At 38.0% G+C, this 12,818-nt stretch overlaps 1 protein-coding gene across 5 annotated transcripts in view; it reads right to left on the bottom strand.

The window, feature by feature from the left end:
* LOC116734744 (homeodomain-interacting protein kinase 3-like) overlaps positions 1–11,519 on the bottom strand; it is a 30,078-nt gene extending 18,559 nt beyond the window's left edge. For 2 of the 5 annotated variants that reach the window (XM_032586304.1, XM_032586313.1), the window contains exons 1-4: positions 11,145–11,519; positions 6,502–7,481; positions 6,202–6,393; positions 5,230–5,411 (exon numbers count right to left, since the gene is read on the bottom strand). In XM_032586304.1, the coding sequence (XP_032442195.1) occupies positions 5,230–5,411; positions 6,202–6,393; positions 6,502–7,479 (1,352 nt within the window). In that variant the 5' untranslated portion in view covers positions 7,480–7,481; positions 11,145–11,519. Of the gene's footprint in view, positions 1–5,229; positions 5,412–6,201; positions 6,394–6,501; positions 7,482–8,316; positions 8,390–11,144 lie in introns of all 5 variants that reach the window. The other 3 variants (XM_032586312.1, XM_032586311.1, XM_032586314.1) reach the window with 3 other exon arrangements.
* Between the last annotated feature and the right edge of the window lie 1,299 nt (positions 11,520–12,818).

The following is a 12,818-nucleotide window of genomic DNA, read 5'->3' as shown; positions in this document are numbered from 1 at the left end:
GGCTGGCACACAAAGAGATGCCTACACGACACAGCTGAGGAAATACTGCTGTGTTAATGTGATGAGACAAGGTACAAAAAGTAAAGCAACACCTCTGTAACTAAGAAATCACATCACGAAAAGCTTAAACACGACCTGTCCAAATCTGTCAGCTTGCAAAAGACGATAGCCTTCTTCTCTTCCACCTGATCTCTGAACATTAATTATTAATAAAGGCCTCTGCTCTGTTTTCATTGTGGGTAGTTTTACGTCACTGGCCTCCGTAGGACAGACGAGCCACCTCATCAAGCCCTGCTACCATGGCAGCGACAGTTGAGCATGACGAGCACTGAAAATCTCCTGAGCAACACTATACCTGATGCGCAACACTAACAAAACAATTCAGCAAACAGATCAAGATCCTACCAGCTTATTTCCTCTTTACCTTCAGAGACTAAGCAGGAAGATCCTTCAATAAATTTAGCTTTTCAACTTCACAGGACGCTTATAATTTTTTTCTATGTACAAATGGTACAACCTTAATCTAGCTTAACATTTTTTTAGAATGCTTAAAAAAATATATAGGAGCAAATTCAGCAAACCTGATCAATTAAAAAATTTCTTCAATATGCATACAAAAAATTTGTTAATTTTATTATTTAAATATTATTTTACTGTATGTAAATTATCAGAATGGAAGACAGAATAACAAAATGAGTCCAAAAGACAAAAAAAAACCCCAACAGGAGTCTTCTGGGAGGTGGATCCAATTAAGTTCTTCATAAATTTCCTTCATAACTTCACAAGTACAGCAAAGTAGAAGTAGGAGTTTTTCTTCTGGTAAACATCAATTGCTAAAAAAAACCCCTCAAGGATAAAGAAGGGACAGGCCCTGAAATAAAAGTATATTATTTTTATGCTTTTTACAAAGCATTAAAAAAAAAATCACACTCAGTTTTATCAGTTTTTCACTACATAAAAAGTAGACCTTTCCAAGGATTTAGGTCATTAAACATTTCTAACAAGTTTTATTGTTTGTTCAATTTTACTAACTTTTGTTAAGGACAACTGACATTTAGTACACAGTACCTAAAGTACACTCAGTCTCAGGCGGTCTAACCAAACTAAAAGCAGTATTTCAATTGAAAGCACTGCTTGCATAAAATGACATTTATTGGATCCAATTAAAGTAAAATGACAAAAACAATCTTAAACAGCCTATACAACAAACAAAAAAAGAAGCAGTATATCAATAGTAGTGCAATACAATTTGAGAAAATTTTGCAAAGGTGTTAATAGTAAATATCAGTCGCCATATCTAACATTTTCTTCTTCCCTCTGTTTCTCATCTACCTTCAATCACTGTGTGACCTGTAGCATTTTGGGCAACATAATTTGTGTCTGCTGTGAGCATCTGCTGCCACAAGACTCTGTCAATTTGGCTGGATAATGAATTAGTATGCAAGCTCATAACTCTTGAAATATATGTCAACAATTATCGAACATCAAACAGTATCTAGCTATATAAATATTGTGAAGACTGATATTGTAAGGACAATATCAAAATCATTTTGTTAAGCAAATCCTCCTCACATTTTGTTGAAAAGATTTTGATGCATTTCTCATGTCAAAATTCCAAACTTTTCCAGACTCAGACACATTTTCAGTCCTAAAGAATAAATTTAAAAGCTTACTCTGGATTTTTGGCTGATATTCTTAGAGTGGTCAGGATATAAAGAAAAAATCTGAAAGAGCAGTGAGGAAAGAATGCAGAGGAAAAGATCAGTGAGCAGATAGGTCAATAGATGCAATAATAAATGAGAGAATGGAAAGAAGAACTTGTATGAAAACCCTTGTATTTTCAAACTGTGATCTGTCTCACCGCTTTAAGTGCTCAAAGTTCAATATCCACATCCCAACATTTAAAATATTTTAATTCTCTTCTTTCCAAACTTTGTAGGATCCCTATAATCCTTCATTATCTATTATCATCCTATTGCTCAACCCTATAATAAAGCAATCGGGTAAATTTACTGCTGCTGTAAGCTCCAGTTTAATATGGAAGAGAACCACAGTATGGTTAACAATAATGGTAACCACTGAAGAGCTGCACAAACCAGTGAAAACAGATCCATAATTAGAAAGCACAATGTTTGTGCTGATGACATATCCATTGTTAGACACTACAAGAGGCAAACAATGTATTCACTTAAAACATTTTCTAACCATAAATACATGTGCTCCATACTTCAAAAGAACCATAAAAAAAACTTCAAAAAACTAGTGAAGGTTGCAAACCCACACTTAAATTTCAGTTTACATTTTGAACTCACATTTGAGCTTTAATGAGTGTGTTCAAAAACTTTGCCTGAATAAATAGTTCTGGAAAAACCAGGGAAAATCCAGACTAGTTGAAAAAGAAAGAAAATGAAATAAGAAGTGTTCCAGGCCTCACTGCATTGAGACTTGCATTCTGTGAACCTTCATCATGCAACAATACAGTTCAGATGCTCACCAGAACATTGTATCATGCAAACCCCTTTTCCTAGCCACCCGATATTTAAATAACATGAAATAAAAATGACAACTAAAACAGTTTGTCTTGCATGTGAGAATATGGACTTCTACCTCCCAGAGCGATACAACAAAGCAAGCACTATCGGTTTCTGCATACATAAAGTCACCCTTTCATAAAAACACAGACGAGTACAAAGTGCAGCAGATAACAACAAGACACTATCAACATTGTAAAAATGGAAACAAGATGAATGACAACCGGTTACCAAGTGTCAACACGATACTTTATTATATCTGTATTCCTCGCATACAGAAAAAAACACAAAAACAAGGATTTTGGTCACATTTGTTACATCTAATTTTGGACAGGCAAAATTTTTATATTTTTCTCCTCTATATCTTAGATGCGTATAGGAGTTCACTTAGTACCTTTATTAGAATTCAGAAAGTTCACATTTCTAGTTTTATCAAACTTTAGTAGTAGCTGTAAAATATATTAGTTCATTATGAAAGTGTTTTTTTGTGATAGAGGTGCACCGATTTATCAGCCAGCCAATTTATCGGTGCAGATTTCCTTAATTTTAGGAGCTGGGCCGATACTTACATGTGAATCTGATCTTATCTACCTCAACAAAGGTATAAAAATCAACCACTCTTCTCTCCTGCTCTCTCGTGAGAGGTTTGATTGACAGACCAACCCACTAGGTCATGTCTGCACATTTGCAGGTAACAACAGTCACCCCACTGTTACCAACTCAGCAACCTTCTTGCTGTATTTACTAACATTTCAGACAAAAAAATGGGACTGGACAAAATTGGAATCAGCAGATCAGGTTTTTAAAAAATTGGTCATCTGCAACTGGCCAGAAAACTGCAATCGGTGCAGTTTGTGAACCTTAATAGTTTAATGTAGCTTACACATGTCACAATGATTTTGGTAGTTTAAAGTGAAATTTTCTGAAATTAGACAAGACATTTATCATATCAGACATAATTTAATGGGAAAAATATTAGAATGCAGTACGTAACAGGCACGGCAAGCCCATTTTTTTCCATTCTCTGCATCAACTCAGACATATGAACACACCCAAAAACACAAACACCAAGAGAGAAATGCCAGAATGTTTTTTCCTGGATCTAAATGTGGGGTTTTCATAAACCACATTCTTCCCTAGCCTCTTGTGTCCTCAGTGACCTCCCCGAGTCTCAGTGCCAGCCTGTTTTTAACTGAACTATGATCTCAGTGTTGCCAACACAGCTTAAGACAAAAAACACACACACAGACACGTATGAGCGCACACTCATACGCATTTAACCGGGTCAAATGCAGAGCAAATCCTTCATGTTACATAAGAGCTATGTGCCACACTAAGCCTCAGCACTCAAAAAGAGGAAGGTCTAGGGAGAGACCTGCTCATGCTAACAAAATAAGGAAGTTTCCCCACACCACTGCTGCTGGCATTTCAGTGCTGCAAGCCTTGTCGCTTTAGATTTTAGCTCAAGAGAAGTTGCATCAGAGCAGGAAGGTCTAAATTTCAAGTCCCTATCAGATCAAAACTAGCAGAAATTTAAGTTAGAACAACAGAGGAACTTCTTTGTTCCTTACAGAGTAATAAAACCAGCCAAAAAGTGGAGCGCAGGGTGTGTGCTGTGCATTTGCTGTCGACATTCTCCGCATGTGTAATAGATTGTGCAATGTTTGCAGACTTTCCGAGGCTTCACTGGAACAGTTGGTGAAATGTCCAAGCAGGAATACAGATAAATTAAATTTCCAGCCTACTGCTGTGTGGTTAATTAGCAAAATACTTTGACTTTCAAATATTTTAGGCCTCAATAAACATGCAACACCAGCAAAATTTTACAACGCACTTCAAAATGGAAAGAATCTAATAGCAAAACTATGTTTCTTTTTTTTTTTTTGCTTTTTTATAGTCTAATTTATTTCTAATTAAACCGGGGGCTCAATTTACTGTGCATAAAAATATGGGCTTATAAGCTTCAGGCTTAAAATTTTATGGCATTTTCTGCCCAACAATGTTTGTAGTTGAAGTTTAAAAGCCTAACCCATAAGCAGGATATGACATTTTATGACTGTCCTTATAGATACTTTGGTTACTCTTGATTATAAAGACGAGGAGCAGAAAATAGGGTGTGATGAAATGGAAGAATTCACTCGGAGATAAAGATAAAAAATATGCATTCATGCAGAAAAGAACGTAGAGAGATAGCAAACAAAGAACGAAAAGTGAAAGACTTGTCAGGAAACTGCCAGTCAGAGCATGCAGTTCAATACAGTCCAGTTTATATTAGAGGAGAGGTCTAAACACACCGACGCTGAGAAAAGACTTTGCTAAGCTCTGTGGGAAACATGCACATAAACAAGTATTAGCTGTGGGAATGACTCGGACTGGTACACTGGCAAGTTATCATGACAGATTTTAGAACGTTTCACATTACAGAAAAGCTGGTCTTTCTTAAAAGATTCTACTCTGTAAATCTCCTTTCTTGGCATACTCTATGTTGTCATTTCAGCTTATTTCCAGAAGCCAACTTGCTCTTTCTACATTAATAAATGTGGGCTGTATCAGAAAACGTCTGAACTGAGTGACCTTGGATAACAGTCACTTGGATGAACAGAGACCAGTGAATCATACAGTAATAACCATCACAGTCTTCACCCTTTACTGGGCGTATCCCAAGTGTTTCAGGGCATTAACAGCCAGCTGTTCTTACCTGTAGTATCTGGACTGAAGATAAGTGGAGCACACGGCCTTGGAGACATGGCTGGCTGAACCAAAATCAATGACTTTGACTCTGTATGGCTGCCTGGATGGATCCACCAGCATGATGTTTTCTGGTTTCAAATCAGCATGGATCAAACCCAGATCCTTCAACTTTTTTAGGGCTGTTGCCACCTGGAGAGACAAACCAAGATATAAAGAAGCTTGTCAACTGAGCAACTGGTAGATCTTTTTTTTTGTCTTGATAAATTGTATCTGTCATTCTTAGCTTACAAGTACAATTGAAAAAAAATCTGGCTGATGCAGATTCTGATTTTTTTTTTTTTTTTTTTGAAGGCTGTTCTAATATATTATTTTCTTTCAAGGCCAAGAACAAAGAAAGGTGCTGCAGGCATTTCAATGGATGTAGAAGTTTTGAAACTGAAAAAAAAATTATTACAAGATCATCCTTTATTCATGCATCAGACTATATGCAACAAAGTATAGTTGATGTATTTCTAGGCACACGGGTGTAATTAGTTATTATGAAATAGAAGGGGGGGGGGATCAGTGTTGGATCTGCCAAGCACAGTTCAGAGGCCTCTGATCGGTGCATTACCAGATTTTATAAATAATGCATCAAATAGTCAACTAAAAACCTAAATTTGCCATTTTTTTCTTGATCAGTTTTTTGACTGTTGAATTGCAGCTCAAATTTACCAAAACCAAATGCTTTCTTCCCTCTATTAATTAAACTTCAAAACTAAAACTCTGTGCTTTTTGGTCTGTAAGCACATCAACACACCTGCTCAGCTAAAGTAGCTTGACTGAATTTTTGAGAGAAAAAAAAGAAATCCAAATGAGCCAAAGCCTGCCTCTGCAGGACACACTCCAATAAAAAAAACATCAACCTGTATCAGCAGGTAAAAGCCTGACTGATGCATCTTTGACTGCTATTTAGTTCTCCAATAGAAGCCCTTTTTACCTGCTGTAGAATAGGCCTGATGATTTTAAGAGGCAGTGGGCTGAACTTGTTCTGCTTCAGGAAGTCGTAGAGGTTTTGCTCCAACATTTCAAACACTAAGCAGGTGTGGCTGCGGTGCTGAAAACACTCCAGAGCGCGCACCACATTGTGCTCCTCTGCATTTTCACTGCTCAACCGAGCCAAGATCTCCACCTGCCAATTAGAGAACCAAATTTGATTAAAATGCTATAGTTCACAACGTGCACACGTCAAGCACAAACATTTTGTGGTCAAAAATTACAAAGTGTTTAACATTCTCACCTCGATCTGTCCTTGGCGTGCATAGGATGGGTGATTTTTCAGTATTTTAATGGCCACCACTTCATTTGTCCCCCTCTTCCAGCACTTCACCACCTGACCAAAGGTTCCCCGACCCAGAAACTCCAGAACCTCGTAGCCGTTCTTCAGCGAGTAAAGGACTTCGTGCTGAACCAACTGATAGTCACCATCTCCTGATCCATTTCTGTTCACAGTGGCACCTGCCACAACCTCATTACTGCCATTGGTGCTGGTTTCAGTCCCACTGACCCCCACGCCGAGGCCGTTCACCTCATCAACCCTGCTGTGTTGAGCGGTGAGAGTTCCTCTGCCCCCGACTCGAACAGTGTCTGCATTGTTCCCAGTGCTGGTTTGCAACATGGCCACAGGTAGAGGAAGTGACGGCAGAGAAGGTACGTCCTCCACTATCTGCATGGTTCTGATGCGGTTACTCTCCCGCTGTTGTTCCCCACCTTCACCTGTCTTCTCCTCACATACCTGGGGGACACCTGAGTCAAGAAGGCCAATATAACCTCCTCTTACTTGTGCTCTTTTGTTTTTGGCCTCCCCCCACTCTGCTCCTAAACAAGCTGTAGCCGGAAGCTCGCAGTCCAAGGTTCCACCTTCTCTCTCAAAACTTTGGTCAACAGTCGGCTGATCCTGGCACACAACCGGTCCTGCTTGCTGTATCCCTGCAGTCTGCAAAGTCCACTGCTCCGTTTCCCCAACCAGTTGCCCCTTGTTTGGCCTTCCTAAGTTAGCAACAGTTGAGGACGGGATTACGTTGTTGGGAAATGCAATACCGTAGTTGATTCCAATCACATATGTCTTGGGTGGGGGTCGATGCTCAAAGGCTTTGCTGGTGTTATTACTGCGTTGGACTTCACCTGTGTGTCTGCTGGTACCACTGCTGCTCTTTCCTAAGGCACTTGTTTGAGCTGAGTGCAGGTGTGATGGGTAGACCAAGGCTTGTGAGGCCATACCTTAAAAGAAAAATGCATTTATTAACTTTTTTTTTTTTTTACACATTTTAAAGCATTTACGATACAAAAACTCAGTTTGCCTGAGATTAGTGTTCAGACAAAGGAAGTGGTGAAACCCAAAACTTCACCTTTTCTCCTACTATCCTCAGAGATACATTGTAGGTTTAAAATAAATGCCATAATAAAAGCCACCAAAGCAAAAATAAATGAAGGTCTTCATGTCACTCTTACTGGAAAAGGGAACAAGTCTTCTGTAATTGGAGATGGGGGAAGCCCAGTGCATGTTTGGCTAGTCCCTGCACGCCACACTGCAGGGTCAGTTTCACACAAACCAACGGCACATAGCAAACAGCACCCCAGAGGGAAAAATGATACACTATGAAGTGGGATGAGTGTTCTCCACCTCGGCGGTATCTTTACAAATGTACCGATTATATGAAAAGACTTTTGTGTTGCTCTTTAAAATGTAGGTGAGATACAAAACTATGAAGAGAAAGTCACTATATGACCTTTTCAGGAGAACAATTTTAACTTGATGTGTTAAAGACCAAAAATTGTCAAACGCAGAAGTAAAGTAATATCTGAACAATGCAACAGCTAAAGTGATGCAACCTGGTGACTTTCCACTGTTACAACAGAAAGACTAATTTCTCCCCCATTTCAAAATCTCAAATGAATGTGCAATAAAGCGTGTGTCAAATTTTAACTCCCTCTCCATAACTTTTGGTGTGTTCATGCTAATAAACTTGAGTTTTTAAGAAGATAAAAAAAACAGCACAACCTGGTTCTTCAGACAGATTTTTAGGGCCACAAAGCTTTATAAGTAAAGACGTACCGACGAAGATTTACCTCACTACAGTACAGATTTTCCCAGTTGTCCTTATAGACTGATCCTCTTAGTGTAGGAGCTATAATAAAAAGAAGAAAAATGTTCTGTGGGTTCTTGGATAAAGAATTTACTTTTATTTCAACAGAACAATGAGGGATAACCACATTGTCCCCATTTAGTTTAAATGTACTTTGTCTATAAATTTATTCTTATGAAATTCCAAAAACGTTATGAGCAAATTATGTTGGATGATGCCATTATGGACAACAATGGGTTTGAGTTCTCGGTGTCGTCATGTGAAATGTCTAGGGATAAAAAACAAAACCTATTAGAGAAAGAAAATCTAATGTCTACTTGTCAGGAATTTCAGGGAATAAATCCCAAAAATGTGAATTGTACCAAGATAAAACAAAACAAAATAATGAAAAAAAAACTGTGCCTCTAAATCTAATTAATTCACTTTCACAACTATGCACTGAAGAGCTTGGTGGACAAATAAAATAAAACTAACCTTTACAAAATCAATTGCAGCACACATAAAGTACATTTAAACTGCTCATTAATGCTGGCGATGCAAAAAAAAAGAAAAGTAAATCGATTTAAATGCTTTTCTTTTTAATACCCAAGATCGGGAATTGACTGCTAAATTCAGATCAATTCATCTCTATTAAAGTCAGCTCACAAGAACAAAATAGTGAAAATAAGTTTGCGTTTTTTTTCAGTGGAAAATATTTCAGAGCGAAAGCAACTCATGGTAATTTCTAATAGTATAAAGTGAAGTCTTTCATATTACATTTAGTGATACATTACTATAGCATACTTCTCTAAAGGTGTTCAATGAAAGTTTGTGGGACAATTTTAAGAAATTGTATCTGAACAAATTCTGCATTTTTAGAAATTAGAAGACAGAGATTATTATTGATTTCAAATGTTTACAAAATTAATCCTTTTTGGCACAAATACTCTATATAAATGTGTGTAGATTCAAAAGGAGAAGCTGTAAGAAATAACGAATTATTTTTATGGTGCTGTAGTTGTTTTAGGAATGTCAGCTGGGTTAGAACTAAGACCACGAAAGAGACTTTCCTAATGTAACTTACTGTTCATTTACTTTTTAGGCAATCTTCAGCAGGACCCCAACTCGTAATTTGCTCATGATGCATGGGTCGATTGAGTAGCTGCAGCATAGTCATTCTGACTGTAATGGTGCAGAATCTGTTTTGGGTTTTTTGTTATGTTGTTCTTGTTTAAAGGCTCGAATAATGTTAACCCAGAAGTAGAAGCTTTTTTTGTAAACATAAAAAAACTGTATTTTGTTTTTTTATTTTTGCATTTACATTCTGAAAAGGGAAAGGATCCTCTGATTTGACTCCTTCAAAGAACAGAAAAGTCAGATTCTTCAGTATCTGACCTGCTGATCAGAGCAAGTGACTGACTCATCTCTGCAAGGAAACTGGTGCATCTGTGCAATTTTTTAAAACGCCAAATACACCATATGAAAATACTACACCATGTCAACAAGCTGAACACTGGCAGAGAATCAGTTCAACAGCCACACTTCCTGAAAGTTCCCAAACAGAGACACAGATTGTGCCTGCCTGGACTTACGACTCAGAAGACTTCTTGTTTCAGGCTCAATCAAATGTCACATGAACATTCCTGAAATTGGTCAATTTAAAGGAAAAAAAATGTATATTAAAAAAAAATCAGCTCAACAATGAGACAGCGGACTACCAAACTAGCTACGCTTGTGCACACAGGCTCAGACAGGCAGGCAGTGGGGTGTGCCTCTTAGCCAGCTTTACAAGGAGCACACCTCTTTTTCTTGTGACAAGCAAAGCAAGTGAGTTTTAACTAACTCCATAAGCACACCAAAAGCTCTCTAATTACAATTCCAGCAGCTGACATCTCCTACAAATATAATTACCCCTCTTCATGGGTAAGCAAAGATCAAGTTATGCACTGTTGGAAACTACTACACCCAATCACCACCCACAACTGCAAGTTAGGCAAGCACCGTTAATAACTTAATGATGCAACTGAGAAAGAATTTCGGCCACCACAGCAGACGAGCAACCATCATGGGGGCTGGCGTGGTGTAAATATGTCATCCATGCTGTGCTCGCTCTCAGTCTTTTGAGGGACAGTCTTGTCTGTTACACCGCCTGCCAAACTGTGTAGCCTGATATCTCAGGGGATTGGCCTGAAATAGAGATCCAGCTTCACAGAGGGCAAACAAACAGAAATACAGAAGTGTGCATACATGTCCGTAGGTTCAGCTGGCGTTTTTTTGGTAAATGTGTACAACACCTCACAGCTACTACAGATGAATCTAAGTGACAGTTGACATATGGGAGGAGAAGGGGAGTGTGCGTTTGTGTGTGTGCGTGAGTACGTGCGAGTTTGGGGGATGGGCAATCCCCCACCAACACACCTGTTGAAAGTGCTTTTGTCACACAACCATAAATAATAGCTGTCTGATGGTGTGTGGCGGAACCTCTTTCGAGTTCATTTAACTAAACAAATGAAGCTCACTTTACTTTCTGTTTAGCAATTACTTAAAGTATTTTTAACATTTAAAAAATATACACAACCACAACCAAACAATAGCTCAAATATAACTCATGAAATTAGCACTTACTTGAATTAAAATAAACTGCTTTGAATAAACTGGTTAACCTTCAACGGTAAAGGTCTATGAAAAAAATAACTGAAGTTAGCAAACAAGCTAGCTGCGAGCGAAGTCCTACGGACCTTAAAACAACGATTCCCATCAACAAATATAATACAGAAAGTGTATTCGGCTATATTTTTAAAGAGATAGAACCACATACCTTCAGTAAGACCAGAAAATCGCGTCACTCGAAGTGTCAAAGAGCAGGCTAGCAACGAACACCCGCACCACAGCCAAACTCTGTAACGGTGCTGCTGTTGCTGCCATCTTGTTCAACGACGAGGAGGACACACCGAGCGACTTTTCGCACATTTGAAGCCCCAAGCCCCGCAAAAACAACAGCATTTACAAAAACGAACTACGGTCCATGTTTTAGAGGGCCGTCTTGGGTCTCACTAAACGTTAATATCGTGTCTAGTCGAGGCGAATATCGGAGTTTCTAAACTTTTGCATGTTAACACGCCTCGTACCCCCCGACCGCGTTAGCTGCTGGCGGCTAGCTTGTTGCTGCTGCTGGTTCGGTAGCTTGTTGCTTCTCCGCATGTGTGGAATGTTGGGGAGGGGAGGAGGAGGAGTAAAAGTGCCCTGAGTCACTGACGGCGAGTCAAAACATTTCAGAACTTCCATGAGCTCACTTCTGTCATAAGTTTACATACAGGCTGTCATATTCATTGTGGGTTTCTAAATCATTTTGCGGGCACTCTTGCTTCGAGTGAAATTATGCCACTACTAACAACTTGAGGCCTTTTAGAAACAAAAAATAAATGCACATATTTTAATATTCCATTTGTATCTAATTCACATAGAATGATAGATAAAGACAGAAGTATATAGCTATGCACTAAAATACCTCAATAATCAATAGTCAGTAGTTAGTTGAGTGCTTTTAAAACAGCATATCTAACATGATATTGATATTTGGATTAAAGGCATTCAAATTTTGTTTTAATTTTTGTTTCTGTGTTAGAGCAGTTTTATTATTATTATTACTGTTCTTGTTGTTCTTGTTGTTTTGCTCTATTTCTGCTCACATTTTCTATCTACAGAATATCAATATCAGATATTTCAGATTAAGAAGAAAATAACATTTATGAGAAAAATCCCAAACATTCACATAATAATGCCAGACATTTTCATGAGGAAAATCTGACATTTTCTAATCTTGAAAAGTCTTACGACTATAACTTGTTCTAATTTGTGTTCTAATTTCATTACAAGGGCCTAGAAGGATTTTTTTTCCTCCTGGGAATTGCCTTGGTTTCTGGGTTGATCTTAAACAACTTTTTAAGATCGGTTCACACTTCAAGAGTTTATTCTACATCATCTTCATGACTTAGAACTTGGTTAGCTCTTCTGAGTTTAAGCAAAACAGAATCTAAAACAATTCCTAATCACATCTGGATTAATTTCTGGGTAATACAATAAGGGCATTGTGGGAAAACAATTACCACGACAAATTAGTGCACAAATAATGAGTAGCAATGACTTATAACATGGGCCTATTGAAATTATGTACATCCATACAGTGCTTAATCTCGTCAATCACTTTTTCCCCAAATAAAAGTGCAATCCTTCTGGTCATCCAATTTCTTTTGGAGGCATAACAGCAAAACCATTAACAGTATGGACATTAATGAAGAAAATACGCCATAAAAAAGATCCAACTTCTCTGGTTATTGGCAAAGCTGCTGCTTAAAAGATAATCAAAGAGGCTATTTATAATGGAGCCAGTTCAGGATGGGATAGTGCACATGCAGAATTATGAAACAAATTTGGCTCACATTCATTTTGATGCATTTTATGGCATCATGTAGGGGCTCTTCTTATATTATTG

Source organism: Xiphophorus hellerii, chromosome 2, assembly GCF_003331165.1.
Source record: "Xiphophorus hellerii strain 12219 chromosome 2, Xiphophorus_hellerii-4.1, whole genome shotgun sequence".
NCBI lineage: Eukaryota > Metazoa > Chordata > Actinopteri > Cyprinodontiformes > Poeciliidae > Xiphophorus > Xiphophorus hellerii.
This window is presented reverse-complemented; position numbering and strand designations above follow the sequence as displayed.